This window comes from Aspergillus ruber (assembly GCF_000600275.1).
Source record: "Aspergillus ruber CBS 135680 unplaced genomic scaffold scaffold00011, whole genome shotgun sequence".
NCBI lineage: Eukaryota > Fungi > Ascomycota > Eurotiomycetes > Eurotiales > Aspergillaceae > Aspergillus > Aspergillus ruber.
Window position 1 is genome coordinate 442,216 of NW_024467307.1, and position 15,250 is coordinate 457,465.

A 15,250-nucleotide genomic window follows, 5' to 3' on the forward strand; every position below is an offset into this window, starting at 1 on the left:
TAGAGCATCCCAACTACTCTGTACTGTCAACTGTACCGATATGGCAATTGGCCTGTGCATTCTCCACTATTTTCTGACCTCCAATTCATGTCCCGATTCTGATAACAGTCAAAACAGTCCACTGGGCATGGTGAATACAATAGGAGCTCAATTCTAGAGCCCTAGATTCACTTAATATATTGTGTTATAAGAATTCTGTGTTATCAACCCGCCGACATGTCCCTATGCTGAGTATGCTCAAACAAGACCCGGATGGCGTTGGAATAGCTGGGTGGCACTTTAAAGGATTTCACCTGCAAGTTGGTTTGCTTTTATTTATTTTTCATATAGTATACCAATTATGAAAGAAAATATTGCTGACATTGAGCTTTTTTAGCTCCAGCAGATTCAACACCTTCGCGACCTAGCCTTACCATGCCGAATACCGCGTACCACGAATAACCCACATAGAACAATCAAACTTGATCGAAGAAAACGTATAATAAACTAGCACCCCAATCCCCCAAAAATGCAGACGCGCAGCCAAAAGCAGAGAATGGCAGCTGCCGTCAACACAGACGCATACCAACCATTCAACGACGAGATCTACCTAAACACGGTCGAAAACATCCTCTCCGACGAACATACTTACAATATCAGCTTTGATGAGTACAAATCAAGTCTTCTGGGAATTGGCGAAGGTGGAGAAGAAATAAAGATGCAAGGGTTAGACGGCGCGCGCGACGACGAGTCTACATATGAGCTGTCTACAAATGCAAATACGTCGGAGAAGACAGGTAATAATGGTACAAGTAATGGACGGGCGCAGTCGTCGGGGAAGAGGAAATCGCCTTATTTCGCGTCGGGTCGTGTTACATGCGCAAAGGCTGCTGCGACGCAGAAATTGATTACAAGGGTTGTGGAGGATCAGTGTGAGAGTGAGACTGATTTGGGGGAGCTTGCACCTGAACCTGAACCTGAGACTACGCCTGCGCCTGCACTTGAACTCGAGCCCGAGCCCGAAGCAGATGCTATGAATTTCGACAACGCTGATCATGACGGCGAAATGGAAATAGATACTGTCCCTGTTCTTCAGAATGACGACGTCCACGAAACCGAGTCAAACAACAATCTACCCGTCAACGAAGCCGGTATCCCGGAAGATAGAATACTAGCATCTCTTGGATCGGACCAGCAATCCGAGTTGCTTGGATTGATAGAGTCGCATCCTTTTATGAAGGGACATGGATATCCGGTCGGACGGTGCGCCAGGCGGCAGTTCGTGGGCGATGTGCGTGGGAAGGCAGATACGTTGGGATTAAATCAGTCTGCCGTCAACGAGCTAGTGAGGTTCATCAGAAGGATCTATCTCGAGACCTGGGCGGAGGGACATGGTGTCGACGACGATCTTTCGGAGTTTGGAGAAGAATTTGACGAAAAAGATGAGGCCTTGTTCAGGAAGGAACGAAAGAGAAAGAGACGCGCCGAAAAGGACAAGGATAAGCCAGATAAGAGCAAGAAGGAGAAACGCTCGAGACCAGAGAACGGCACGATACAAGTTGAAGCGGCTAAACCCGAAACCATCAACATTAAAGATACAGCGAGCGTTCTGCCAAACTACGCGCCTCAATTAAACGTGGATGGTGATTTTATAGCTATTACCCCGCCGAAATCGCCCGAGTCTACCAAAAAGAACGCTGTCTCAAAATATGAGTCCAAAGATAGTAATAATGCTCCTGCTTCGTCGATCCACAGCAGCCCCAACAAGAGCAGATATTCTGATTTGAGATTAAAAGCAGAGCTGATTCCTCTTGATGACGAGGTCGAAAACGAACCTGATACACGAACTGCCACCGAAACAGATGCCCAGGAATCTACTGCCGCACAACTAGTTCAACCAGCTCAATCGACAGCTCTCCCCGAGAGGATCCGTGTGAGCGGCAAACCTCATGAAGAAAACCATCTGGCCGACTCAGACCGAGGCCTACGGAATCACTCAATTTCTCTTGACGATGACAATAATAATGTGGACGATGCTGGCAAACCGGGGGCCAGTGAGGAAGCCATTGCTTCTCCCAAGCCACCGAAGTTGACGTCGAAAACAAAGGAGAATGAAAGAAAGCCTCGTGAAGGCATGCATAACTTCAGCGAGAAAAATACTCCTAAGCTTGATTTCAGCAACGAAGTGGTCGCTATTATTGATCCCGCATTGTTTGAGCCGAAGACGAAAAAGACACGAGCAGAAAGGGAGAGACAAAGGGTTCCAGATGTCAACGAGATTCTTGCCACCACGACTCTGCCTGGAGTGATGTCAGTGGAGGAGAAGAAAACAGAAAAGAATCGGCGCAAGCGTCTGAAGCGAAAACAAAAAAAGCGAGATTTGAAGAATCAAGAGCAATCTGAACAGCGTTCTAGGAGGCAACCTGAAGGGCCTCAACCTGATCCTAAGGAGAATGCTGAAAACCACCGTCTGATTGCGGACGACCCTGAAGACGAACCAATGGCTTATTCGAACATCTTGGAAGATCCGCATTGGGACTTGGATTTATAGAAACCGAGGATTCGCGCCGTGTAATCGCGGGCGAGGAGGTGAGATCCAAGTATTTTGATACTTCACAGAAAGAGAGATCCATCAAAAAACCGTGCATTTGCAACAAAGCTGAATTCCAACCTACAGAACAAAAGAATTCAGTACCAGAGGAAACACGTCTTCTGGAAAAGCTCGATTTCTTTTCTGACTTTCTTTGTTCCGACTCAGATACGTGTCTTGGTGATGGGCCTAGCGATGTCAGTTCTATTGCTGGAGATAAGGAGACCAATTCCCATTCAGCTGTTGTCCCGAGAACTCCAACCAAAAAGAATGTATCTCAGCCTGTTAAATTGTCGCGCTCCAAAATCCCCAAGATATCACGTTATTTCCCGAACCCTCTTATTGAGCCTGAATCATGTCTTCCGTTTCCGCCAATTGATGCTCCATCGTTTGGCCTGATCCAGGAGCAGCTCGCCCACAATCCCTTTCGACTACTCATTGCTACCATTTTTCTGAACCGAACCAGAGGCGGAGTTGCTATCCCAGTTCTTTTTCAAGTTTTCAATCGTTACCCTACAGTGGAAGCTATGGCCGCAGCAGAGCTATCTGGACTAGTTTCAATAATGTATAGCCTGGGGTTTCAAAACCAACGTGCAAAGAAATGTATCAGTCTAGCGCAGACATGGCTTGCAAATCCCCCCATTAAAGGAAGACGATATCGCGAACTCCACTACCCCCGCAAAATGGACGGAAGAGACATTAGCCAGGACGAATATATTGATGACGATGATCCCAGAGTAGCCTGGGAAATTGCACACCTCCCCGGCGTTGGCACTTACTCTTTGGATAGCTGGCGGATCTTCGGCCGGGACGAACTACGAGGGCTTGCACGGGACTGGAACGGAACAGGCGCACAGACATCGGACTTTATACCGGAATGGAAATCGGTTCTACCCCACGACAAGGAATTGCGCGCATATTTGACCTGGATGTGGCTCAAAGAGGGATGGGTCTGGGACCGGGAGACGGGAGAGAGAACAAGGGCGAGCGAGAAGATGATGCGAGCGGCGCGGAGAGGAGGGGTGGCGCATGAGGAGGAGGGGAATTGGGTATTGGAGATGTCACCGGTGAAGAGGGTTGCGAATGGGCTGACATGACATTAACTTGCATCTGTATTTTGCATCTCGTTGGAGTTTTTACTTGTCATTTACCTTGGATTGATACCCTATAACTAGTTACAATAGCCTAAAATATAATGATACCTGAACCACGGAGTGATTGCCTTGGGCATAAACATGGCCGCCATATCGCCAATCTATGGTTCTGTCATCATTCATATGCCCAGAGATTAATCTACCTGTGAGATCTATTTCTTCTATAACAACTTCCTATATTTATAACCTGTGGAATACTTATACGTCCACGTCAGTTGCCGCGGCGAAAGACGTCGAAGCGCCTCACCGCCAACCATCCCACGATACTCGCGTCTGTTCTTTTCCTGATTTCTTCTTTCTTCCATTCTTCCTACCTCCCATCATTATCGTTGTTTTTCATTTGTATTTTCATCCTTCATTTCTTATTCCTGCTCTATCCTGCTCTCCCCGACGGGATGTCGCACTCTTCACAGCTCAGCAGCAGCGGCATCCGAATCAAGTGACTCAATACCACCCCCGAGCGCCTTTCATCCGGCCAGTGAGATCCCAGTGTCCTACAGAAACGTCTAAGCGCCAAATAAGACAGCTAGAAAGAGAGACAAGAGTGGAAGACGAAAGAGACGAAGGAAAATTGAGTATAGGGAACTTCACCTTGTACTGCCGGAGTGTGACCTGAGTGCTCGTCCGACCTCTTTTCTTCATTCACTCTTTTTACCTATCTTCAGCAAGTCTGTTACCGACATCCGATTTCGAATCCTCCAAAAAGAAAAGCACGCTTGCGTTCATTTTGTTGATTTTGATTCACTTTTCTTTGTTTTGTTTTGATCTATACGAGGTAACTAAACGGAACACACCAAACCGATCCCGGTGGGATAGAAAGATTTTTTGGAAAACAGGAACACTTCGTTGTTCATATTGTTGCCCATAATGTCGAGCCCACTACACATCATGCTACCATTGAGACTAAATGAACGTGATCGCGACAGGAACCGCCATAGAAAACACCGAACCTCCTCTTCCTCTTTGTCCCAACCCACACATCGTCATCGCAAACACTGTTCGTCCTACGGTTCCACCCATTCGTCAACCAGGGATCCAGAACGGGAATTTTCCACGGCTCAGTCCTCTACACCGTCCACTACTCCGACTTCTCCCACCAGTTCACGCAGATTCTCGATGCCGGCCGTCGACAATCCAGCAGCCTCGTTTCTCGAGTCGAGAACGAGTATGCCGTATCCAAACTTCTCCAAAGCCCATAGCAAGGAATTCGTTGGAGGTCCGGACCCTCCTACGCCCGATCCAACTGATTTGACAGAGACACCACAGAAGGAGGATCGCCATCACACAGAGAACGGCAACAGCAATAACAATCATCATCATGCACCTCCTAGCCCTCCGTTGACAGGTCTGGATCAGCACTCGCGGAAAGGAAGCTCCGTGGGCGACAAACAGGAGAAGAAAGAGGAGAGCACAGAAAGACCCAAGACCAAGATCCGCATCCGAACCGGATCGAATCGATCGTCGTCGAGCCTGCGCTCAAAGGAAGAAGAGAGCAAATCAACCAGAACGATGCGACCGGAGACCCCAAAATCTAAGATAACCAGCAGTTATGAAAGAGATATGCCTTCTAGGACAGCCAGCCACAAACCATCCAGATCTAAGGTTACGGAGGAAACTACGTTGCCCAAACGGGCGTCTACTCATAGGGATGTTAGGTCTCCGCCTCGATCGCCAGCGGCAGCTGGGTCCGCCAACGGCTCAGATGCTACCATCGGGCCGCAGTATAGATCCAGCGGTACTCGGAGAGTGAAGACGCCAGACAAGCCACCGTCTCGGACTCAGAATCGGTCGTCGACGTCGTCACCTTACCACCACCGTCATCACAACAGTCCAGGCTACCGCAGCCCGGCCGATGCTGCGCACGACCATGGACGACCTCCTACTACTAATTCCGGCTTTGGTGCTCCTCCCCCACCTCCCCCGCCGCCGGAGGTGCCTGCATCCATCCCGAGAGTGGACTATCTGCTTCAGAACGGTGGATTGGATCGTCACACTCACAAAACCCTCCTACTGGGATCGCACTACCGGGATATCGCACCCCCTCCATCGTACCAACCGCACATTGCAGCACGCAGGATTTTTGAGCCGTTTGGAAGCCTCTTGGATGAGTACCAGAATGTCATGACAAAGAATGGATCGCTTGCTGTGGCGACTGGATATCGATCGGTCGCTCGTCGCTTGCTGGACCGTCTGGAGGCCGTTTTTGCCCGTGATATTTCGTGTGAATCGTGCAATTGCTTGATGTGTGAAAACGAAGATATGACAGAGCCTCATCCGGGCGTCAGTTGGGGAGAAGTTTTGGAGCTGGTCTCGGGTCGCAAGGAGCTCCCTACGTGGCCACCATTTATGATGGCGCCGTCTGTCGTCGATACTGGAGCCTCAGGAGAAGAGCATATTCCCATGCAGAAGATGGACATTGACATCCCGGAGGAATATCGTGAGCACTATGTTCGACAGTCTCGCAAGACCAAGCTCGCCGTCGACAAGTGGCTCGGTGAGCAGGCAGGACAAGCTACTAGCGCACCGGATGCTGTGGACGATGATACATTGACGTTTGCTATGCTGACACACCTGGGATCTGAGCAGCGTCAGCTCTTCTGTTCACTCCTGGGTATTTCGTCTATCTCACCGACTCCCAGTGCTGTTGGCGGGCCATCTCGCTCGCGCCCGCACGCCCTGATCTCATCTGCATCTGCCATTCAGCGACTATATCGACTTTCATCCCTTCCGCGTGACCCTGAGACGGCTATTTATATGCTCAACAACCCAGGCATTCACCATGTTTTGGCAACGCTGTCCGCCATCAGTGACGATGAATGGGATATCTTGATTTCTGGTCGTTTTGATGGCTTCCTCCGGAGCGGCGCAGAAGATGCGATCCCGCCAGTCTCAGGCTCTACCCCACGTTGGGGAAGTCGCTCAAACACGCCCTTCAGTGCGTCTCGGGGCCCGACTCCTGGTATGGACAGACCAGCCAGTCAGCCGTACAACATGACTTCTAACCCTGCATTGTCTGGCGGACCCATCACTATAGACGAGGAGATGGAAATTGCTGCCTTGGCTGAGGTGGAACGTGAAATCTATCTTGGAATGGAAGCTCTCGAAGATGCGTTTGAAGCTCTGCACTGCAAGGCGGAGACAGTTCGACAGACGCTACGGGAACGAGGAGCCGGTCTGTCTCTCGCTAACCAAAACCGTCGTGGATCCTACGTCGAAGCTCGCATGGGCACGCCTTCCGCAGTGGGCAACGGATTCGATAGCGGACTAGATGATGAATTCCTAGACGATGGCATTTCGCTTGCACCAGATGATTCAGCAAGTAATATAAGTTCGAACCGACGACGCCGGCCCAAGCGCCGTACCGAGCGACGTACTCCTGCCCCTGTCGAGGAAGAAGACGAAGGTGAAGAGGAGCCGCACATAAGTCGGCGAGATAGAGAACGTGGATCACGGAGGAGATGAACTTGAACAGAATGGACCTTACCCTTCAGCATAAGAAAAAAGAAAAATTTGAAGCAACAACCATGATTGATACCCATCTTTGGCCCGCTCTTGGATCTGCATGTGGAGGGTTTGACTACGATAACGAAACGAATCTACTGACGAGGAATGGAATAAATGATCTATGAATTGAGACGAGACATATCTGCTATCTGCGCTGCTTTGATGTATGTAGATTCTTCAATTCCACAGCCGTATTTTACTTCCTCTATTATTCTTGCACATCGGACGTGTGTAGTAGTAGGAATGTAGTAGATTACTTTTCCGCATCGGATAATTGCCGGCAATTGTCATATCGATCTCCACTTTATGACCTTCTTAAACTGTCAGACGGCAGATAAACCCATTTCCACACAAAAAGCGATCCTTCAAAATGACGAAACCCTGGCAGCAACGAGCAGAAGCCAAACGCTGCGCCATTATTGAATCAATTCCTCAAAAATGGCGACTTCTTGTGGACTCAATCCCCACCGCAGACGAGCAGCCTGATATCACCGGCCCGTATCTGCATCAATTCTTAGAGCAAAGAGAAATTGAAATCACGGAATGTGACGCAACAGTGATAATCCAGAAGACGACGTCTGGAGAGTGGTCTGCGGTGGAAGTTACTGAGGCGTTTTGTCACCGGGCTGCGCTGGCGCATCAATATGTAAGCTTCGCAGGTTGCATTGGAGATATATATCAAGGCTAACTAATTGAAAGCTCAATTGTCTTCACGAGTTCTTCCCAGAAGCAGCCCTAGAAGACGCAAACCGTCTCGACGCCCATTTCAAAGTCCACCAGAAACCAACCGGCCCCCTCCATGGTCTCCCCATCAGCCTAAAAGACCAATTCAACATCAAAAACACCTCAACAACAATGGGTTACATCAGCCACATTGACCAGCCCCCCACCACCGAAAGCGAACTCGTCCTCCTCCTCCGCTCCCTCGGCGCAGTCCTCTACTGCAAAACCAGCGTCCCCACGGGCCTAATGTCCGGCGAAACAGCCAACAACATTATTGGGTATACCTGGAATCCTCGAAACCGGCATTTATCGTCCGGTGGTAGTTCTGGCGGCGAGGGCGCGTTGCTTGCGCTGAAGGGCTCGCCGTTGGGTTTTGGGACGGATATCGGGGGTAGTATTCGAGTTCCTGCTGCGTTTAATGGGATCTATGGGTTGCGGACTTCTGTGGGGAGGATCCCGTATGAGGGAGCGGAGAATTCGATGGATGGGCAGAATACAGTGCCTTCTGTTGTTGGGCCTATGGCGGGGAGTGTTGGGGCGGTTAGGCTTGCGATGAAAAGTGTGTTGGGGATGGAGCCGTGGGTGTATGATCCGGGTAGTTTGCCGATTCCGTGGAGGGGAGAGGTTGAGGAGAGGATTAAGGGGTTGCTTTGTGGGGAGGCGAAGGGGAAGATGGCGTTTGGGATGTTTGAGGATGATGGGATTATGAAACCGCATCCGCCGATTTTGAGGGCTGTTAGGTTGGTTAGGGAGGTTCTGGTTACGCTTGGCCACGAGGTTATTCCCCATGTTTTTGTATGGATGTTGCATGAGAGTTAAACTGATTATGCAGGTTATTGACTGGAAACCCCCGTCCCACGCTGAAGGATGTTCCCTCGTGGTACAACACAAGATTCTCTAGAAGCGGAAAACCACCATGCTAACCCTGAATACAGTACGACGCCTACACCCTCGACGCCGGCCATGACATAAACACCCAACTAGCCGCCTCCGGCGAAACCCCAGTCCCCCAACTGGCGTGGATCCTCAACCTCCCTAGCAAGACCCCAAAAAACGCCTCTGAGATCTTCGCCCTCAACGTCTCCAAACGTCGCTGGCAAAAAGTTTACATGGATTACTGGAATAGTACCGCTAGTCGAACAACAACGGGAAGACCGGTTGATGCGCTCATTTGCCCGACGACTATTATGGCAGCTGCGCTGCCAGGGAAGCATGTGCATCCGGGATCGACGACTTTTGTGAATATGTTGGATTACTCAACTGTTACTTTGCCAGTTACGCATGTGGATGAGAGTGTTGATGGGGTAGAGGCTGAGGGGTGTAAGTATTCATTTCATTACCTGATCACTGGGGTTTGAGCGAAGTGCTTATTATGGCAGATGATGTCCGAGATTATGAAGGTGCGCCTGTTGGGTTGCAGTTGATTGGACGGCAGTATGAGGAGGAGAAGATTCTTGTTCTTGCTGAGTATATAAGCGCTGCTTTACGAGGCGAGGATGCTAATAGCGGACATTGGTGAACCGAAGAAGGGACATGGTCCATAAGGCTCAGAGAATAGAGGAAACATTCAAAACGTGCTGGGGAAACCTTCAAACCGTGACCAATGTGCTTCGGGACAACACAGTGTAGGGCTGGGATTCCTTGAGAAACGAAGTTGGTGAAGGAAGGCTCACTTGGGTTTGGGATTGTGAAGAGGACAAGTCTCTGATCATTGTCGTTTTTTCCCAAGGCACAATCTCGCGTGTCCTATACCTCCGCTATATATGAATTGCTGTATATGCTTGTATCTGTGATGCATGCCTTAGGTTGTAATCTGGTATGCGACCACGACATGTGACGTCGCGATTAGAGGTCTTCCTGCTTAAAGATGCATCCATTCATCTTGCTCTGCGTGTAGAATAAGCGCGACAGGATTGACCTGGATATTCCTTACTCTGGAATTATTCTTACTGGTTGGATATTGAACACTGAATATTGTCGAACCCACCTGTACCTCCACAAGCGAAACCTCATCTGCCTGGAACAACGTGGCTGACATTGTGCACTGACAGGTATCGTTCTCTATTTTTTAGAACTAGCGCAGGCGCATAGCTTCTGTCTGCATAAGTTGCAGAGAACATATAATCAAATGCGACAGTAACACGCCAGTATGTGGCGCCTGTCAAAGGCGTAGTGGCTGTATTTAGCGAATTTTGTTCAACCGTGTGAGCCAGAACCTGAAGATTAGAAGGTGAGTGGGTAGACGATGTAGGGCCTACAACAGACTTTTGGAACACGCTGATTCTGGAGAACTGCGCTACGAGATGCGTGCGAGCTGCGTGTAATGTCGTTTGGATATCCAATTTAAGCATCATGGGAGATGCTTGTGGTGTGGTGTATATTGTAAGTCCTGTTTATCAGTCTAAAGAAAATCGCTTATGCTAACGGATAATCCGTTCCAGACCTGTTTAGAGCTGGTATAATCCTCGCACTTGCCGATAGGAGCGGAACCACTTTTACTTGGACCGACAGTGAGGATGAGAGATCAAATAATTGGGAGCATGTTTGAATTCGCCTTACAAAATGGCCCAGGACATTCGTCCACCAGCGGGTGATCTTGCTACTGCATTGACTGGACCCAGAGATCGTTATGTGCTATTTGGACACTCCCAGGGTATGCTCTCTCTCCTTCTCGCTTGATCTATTCGTATTACTCCCTGGCGACCTATTTAGGTAATCTATTCCCAGCTCAGAGACAGCGCCATTTAGTTGCACAATGCAGAAATCAAGCCGACAATTCGGATGACTTCGAGACTCCAATTGAGTGAACTCGTCGTCTGCAAACGACAGAGGACCACGCAACGCATTGAGCTCGCCAGTCCCGAGCTGGAGCAGTGCGCTTGGGAATATAATGCTTCTGGCAAGGCTACTGCAACGGGTGGATGGTGGGATTATGGTGCCGAATCTAGATTGTACATATACGCGCATGGCGAGGTGATGTTTGCATGGGCGTGCAGGTTGCGTCAACTATACCAGCTACTGTATCTGACTCAGTGATAGAATATCATATATCTATAATGACTCGTCTACAAACGGTCTAAACTGGATAACCGAGTCCGTTGATCACTCGAATCCAAGTCATGAATCTCAAGATTTCCAACGCATGCAGATACCATTTCCAGCAAGAGCCACCAGCACAAGCCATCCACCACGTATCCCCATGATCTATCTCCATGATTTTCAGAGCACGGAGCACAGAGTACACTGTCCAAGAATTCCCTGGAGCGGTATAGTCTATCAAAGTACAATGATACACATCTAGCGAAATTTGTCAACAAACTCACACCATCTAGTTGGTCCAGCTACGGTGGCGTAGCTTGTGAACACCTTCCTGAAGGGGTAAGAGACGAATCTGCAGCTCTACTTGTACAAAGTACTCCATATGTACTCACGGAGTACGGTGTACTCCGTTGTCGTGACTGATCAATCGTAAGACATGACAGAGGCGAGAACACTATGACCACCGTGCATATGGCTGCCTAAATATGCAGAACGGTGTGAGCTTATTCGGGTGATGCTGCATAAGCGTCTTCTCTTCTCTTCTGTATACATACTTATAAGCGCAGCGGATAACATCACCGCTATTTCCGCAATCTCCGCCGCGAGTGCCAAAAAGGGGCGCCAAGCTTTCTGCAGGAGCTATGTGTATTCATATATATCATCGGTAGTTCATTAGTAAATTAGTGTATGCGGAGCATGAATCTGCATTTTGGAGAAGAGCTGAAAGGCAAAAATGATATGATAAAATGGGGAATACGAAGTACGCAGAGATCTCATTTCGCACATCGTCACCGCGTTTCAGATTAAAGTTCACCCGTGCTTTTCGGTCAGTGGTTCATACTTTAGTAGCGTGGGTATGGAAAGTACCGATAAAATTTTCATGCACGGGAACAGGTCGAGGGTTTCCGTGGAACGGTCAGGCACGCAACAAGTACGCACCATAGACAAGTGCTATGTATACCAAAGTATGATTTGTAAATTGACTTTAAACCCGAAGTAGATCAAGATACGAAAAGAAAAAGCCACATCTGCATGTTGGCGGCAAGCACCGAACCAGATGATGATCTGACCCAGATCCCGAGATCTCCTGAGACAGTGACCAGGATCTATATCCAGACGGCAATTGGACGTTTGAACTCAGAAAGAGGATTTGTTGGAGCTTGCGAACAAGCAAACGTAAATCTCTGCGTCTAGAGAATTCCGTATTCCATACGTAGTAGGGAGCTGTGAGATTGATCTCATTTATCGGTTATCGCTTCCGAAGGTCTGCCGGTGTATTCCTGAGTTTTTGCAAACAATGGCCTATCAACGTCAAGAGTCAAGATGGAGAGAAGATTTGACTTTATTCAAGCTATGTCCAGAATGCGTTATCACGGGAGCTTTTTCTTTTTCTTCATCTCCACGACTAGCAGCCCTGTAGCCCAGACGGAACGTGCAGAGACAAGACAAACGAAAAAGCAACCTTGCCGAACACGAGGCCTCCGCAGAAAGGATTCAATCCTTGTCGTGGATCATCACGAGCCCTGTAGGGGAACGAGCATTCTGGACACATGCAGTAGCATTCAACGTGTTTCTCGTGGTCAATGGAATCTTGGTTTCTTGGTATAACATAGCTTACTAGGCACGGGCCACGCTGGCAAGACGTTCGCAGCAATCATCACCGAAGCCCAGGGAAATGCCTCAGTTTCAGGGGCTATTGTATGCATGCTCCATACGGATTACTCCGGAGTATGCAGTTCCCCATGAATCGTATACGTCCGTACGAGCTTGCAACCGTTCTCCAAAAAACCGGAGTGACGGTTCCTAGTCGGATTGTATACTCAGTAGAGTAATACCAAGAATTTCCAAGAAAATAGACCCGGCATTATGGATTGCGCTGTTTAATCTCAGAACAAGCAATGCCAATGATACAGTTCATCGCGAGGCAATCAAACAATGCTTATCCAGTGTGTGGCTTATGACGTCCTGAAGTCAAAAGTTTGAGAAACCCCCGGGGCCTACCGATAATCGACAGCCAATTGATTGCCGACAGAGCTGCCGAACTAACCCGGAACTGATCTACTAATCTGGCTAATGAAGTATAACGAGGAGATTAGACAATGGTGACAATGGCGATGACGATGGTGTACTTGTCGAAGGAATGCATCCGATTGACAATGGCAAGACGAACCAGCGATCTTGGGATGCACTCAATCCAAACTGGCAATGGTTAACGTAATACATATGCTTTATTCGCATATCGCGTATCTTTTTTTCAGAGTTCGCCTAGCCAGCTAGTTAGCAATAGAGTTGAATTTGTCAGGATTACTACACGGGTGCAGGAACGGCAATTGCACACGATGCGCTTTCGAGGGGACACATGTACTCCGTAATCCGCAGTGGACCGGAGAAGATCATGGGAATGTAGGATCAGGATCTTCAACAGTCAGTCAGTTTGCTTGTTGACAGAAGCCAGAATACACGCATCCTGAACAATGCTTTCAGACACGACTCGCTTAAGGAGAATTTCGAGCGGGACTCGGTTGGTGGTTCCAGGGGGGATCAATAATGGGGCCCGGAGAACGGGACATTATCCGGCGGTGTTTGTATGGATGACAGTATGACACGGAAGACATTCCAGGTAGGGGGGAAATTAGCAGATATCGAGCATGGTATAGAGTAGATAGAGATAAGAAAAAGAGAGTGATTTGATGGTAGGAGACCAAAAAAAGGGAAAAAAAAAAAAGGAGCGAAAAATAGTGACCAGACTGGGGCTCGATCCCAGGACCTTATCGGAACCAGCTATTGAACTGTTAACGATACGTGATAACCAACTACACCATCCGGCCGTTATTGGGTTAACGTTTCTCTAAATGTTATATCACAAACACCCCGGTATATTCACGTGAAGATGCCTTGGCCTCGGACCTCCTGCTATGACCACCACTAGTGCACGCTCTTAAATCGCTGACTTTTAGAGTCTAGACGGCGTCCAGTCGGCTCTCTTGGATAGTGTTGATCCCACACCCTCTGGGTTCGCTTGCATTCCGAGAACCGTTGCACTCCGGCAAGGAGAAACCGACGTTTCTGTGGGCAAGGGTGTTACCTGTTACGGAATCAGTCTCTTACTCTACAAGGTACGAGCAACGGATGTTCCTGTGATGCTCTGCATTGGCTTTGACAGCCGAGTTTATCCAGCTAACCTTGTATCTGTTATGGCGCAGATCTTCAACCAATGCCGTCCCTCATTTGGCCGCTGTGGCTGTCCCCTGAGTCGTGACCGGGGGTTGACGATGGTACGGTCCAACCAGACCCAGTCTACCAGCCTAGGGGAAACGCGTTTTTTCCTTTTCTTTTTTTATCGGGTTGCGTAATGGCAACAGCAGAGTGCAGTACTCTGACAGATACTCCGTACTCTGTACTCGGAGTTACAGCCATAGGATTCTACGACTTCCACGAAAATTGCCGTTAATATACTCTCGACCCTGGGGTATTGGCTGCAATTAATACGTGCTCCGTATATGCACGATTAGAGACCCGGTGTAGTCAACTCTGGTACCTTTGAATCTGACAACCATCTGGTCGGCTCATATCCGACTCAACCTTCTCGGCTGCTGAACCGTGGTCGGGAGAAGAAAATGCACGGCCAAGAAGTCATACCATATGCCGACAATCGAGCTGGAAAAAGCTTGTTCCCGTTTAATTCCTTCCCCCTTCCCCCTTCTTCGGTTCACTGTCCACAGTGACGATTGGCAGAGGAAGCATTCCGGGATTGCTCTAGCATAGCTGTTCGGGATAATATTAGAAAATCCCGGAATACACGGTGCAACAAATACTTCCTCGGTACGGAGGTACGAAGACCTTACGGAGTCTCCATGTGTTATGTGCGAGATAGTTCGGATACCCCCATAATAGAGCACACACCAAAACGATTTGAATGGCAGCTCTATTATTCCTTCGATCGACTGTGTGGGCCATTGGGCCTTTCTGGAATTAAATCCCTTTGGTTGCCTCGACCACGCGTGATTATTCAGAATTTCCCCACCCCCTGCCATACAGAAGCCAGAAAAAACACCTACAGAATCTTGTTCGGTCTTGGGCCTCCACTTGGTGTTTCCGCGCGCGGCTTCGAATGGGCTGTTTACCGTATGGTTGGACTCGTTATCTCTCTCTCCGTGTGTTCGTTTTTTCTTTTTTTAATTACCCCTCACACCATACCGGTGGGATTGAAACGGGCAATTCATGATGAAAGAAAAATACATACTGTATAATCAATGACTTT

The 15,250-nt window shown here is 48.8% G+C and overlaps 5 protein-coding genes and 1 non-coding gene across 6 annotated transcripts; 4 read left to right on the plus strand and 2 right to left on the minus strand.

Moving 5' to 3' along the window:
• Window positions 1–102: 102 nt before the first annotated feature.
• On the plus strand, window positions 103–2,813 carry EURHEDRAFT_50202 (uncharacterized protein). Its single transcript, XM_040785775.1, has 2 exons — window positions 103–299; window positions 377–2,813. The coding sequence occupies exon 2, from the start codon at window positions 509–511 to the stop codon at window positions 2,528–2,530; it is 2,022 nt and encodes a 673-aa protein (XP_040639380.1). The 5' UTR covers window positions 103–299; window positions 377–508; the 3' UTR covers window positions 2,531–2,813.
• Window positions 2,814–2,865: 52 nt separating this feature from the next.
• EURHEDRAFT_454946 (putative 5-Methylcytosine G/T mismatch-specific DNA glycosylase) lies at window positions 2,866–3,666 on the plus strand (the record flags this gene model as incomplete). Its single annotated transcript, XM_040784237.1, has 1 exon — window positions 2,866–3,666. A coding segment is annotated over one exon (801 nt), but the record flags the coding sequence as incomplete, so codon positions are not given.
• Window positions 3,667–4,427: 761 nt separating this feature from the next.
• Window positions 4,428–7,125, plus strand: EURHEDRAFT_477959 (uncharacterized protein; the record flags this gene model as incomplete). The annotated part of the gene is made up of 1 exon (XM_040785446.1): window positions 4,428–7,125. A coding segment is annotated over exon 1 (2,535 nt), but the record flags the coding sequence as incomplete, so codon positions are not given.
• Window positions 7,126–7,585: 460 nt separating this feature from the next.
• On the plus strand, window positions 7,586–9,708 carry EURHEDRAFT_411968 (general amidase GmdA). The gene is made up of 5 exons (XM_040781787.1): window positions 7,586–7,873; window positions 7,927–8,727; window positions 8,783–8,830; window positions 8,886–9,270; window positions 9,330–9,708. Exons 1-5 carry the CDS (start codon window positions 7,598–7,600, stop codon window positions 9,467–9,469), a joined length of 1,650 nt encoding a protein of 549 aa, XP_040639383.1. The 5' UTR covers window positions 7,586–7,597; the 3' UTR covers window positions 9,470–9,708.
• A 4,020-nt stretch (window positions 9,709–13,728) lies between these two features.
• On the minus strand, window positions 13,729–13,817 carry EURHEDRAFT_t73. The gene has a single exon. It is a non-coding gene; the product is annotated as a tRNA-Val (tRNA).
• A 392-nt stretch (window positions 13,818–14,209) lies between these two features.
• Window positions 14,210–15,132, minus strand: EURHEDRAFT_50359 (uncharacterized protein). Its single transcript, XM_040785797.1, has 2 exons — window positions 14,528–15,132; window positions 14,210–14,453 (listed from the first exon to the last, which is right to left on the minus strand). Exon 1 carries the CDS (start codon window positions 15,021–15,023, stop codon window positions 14,556–14,558), a length of 468 nt encoding a protein of 155 aa, XP_040639384.1. The 5' UTR covers window positions 15,024–15,132; the 3' UTR covers window positions 14,210–14,453; window positions 14,528–14,555.
• Between the last annotated feature and the right edge of the window lie 118 nt (window positions 15,133–15,250).

What these genes read in the sequence shown, in the direction of transcription:
- EURHEDRAFT_50202 (XM_040785775.1), top strand. Translation starts at nt 509, where the DNA reads ATGCAGACGCGCAGCCAAAAGCAGAGAATGGCAGCTGCCGTCAACACA.
- EURHEDRAFT_50359 (XM_040785797.1), bottom strand. Translation starts at nt 15,023, where the DNA reads ATGGCAGGGGGTGGGGAAATTCTGAATAATCACGCGTGGTCGAGGCAA.
- EURHEDRAFT_411968 (XM_040781787.1), top strand. Translation starts at nt 7,598, where the DNA reads ATGACGAAACCCTGGCAGCAACGAGCAGAAGCCAAACGCTGCGCCATT. An exon ending in CTGCGCTGGCGCATCAATAT is followed by an intron (nt 7,874 to 7,926) that starts GTAAGCTTCGCA and finishes ACTAATTGAAAG; the next exon opens with CTCAATTGTCTTCACGAGTT. An exon ending in CTGAAGGATGTTCCCTCGTG is followed by an intron (nt 8,831 to 8,885) that starts GTACAACACAAG and finishes CCCTGAATACAG; the next exon opens with TACGACGCCTACACCCTCGA.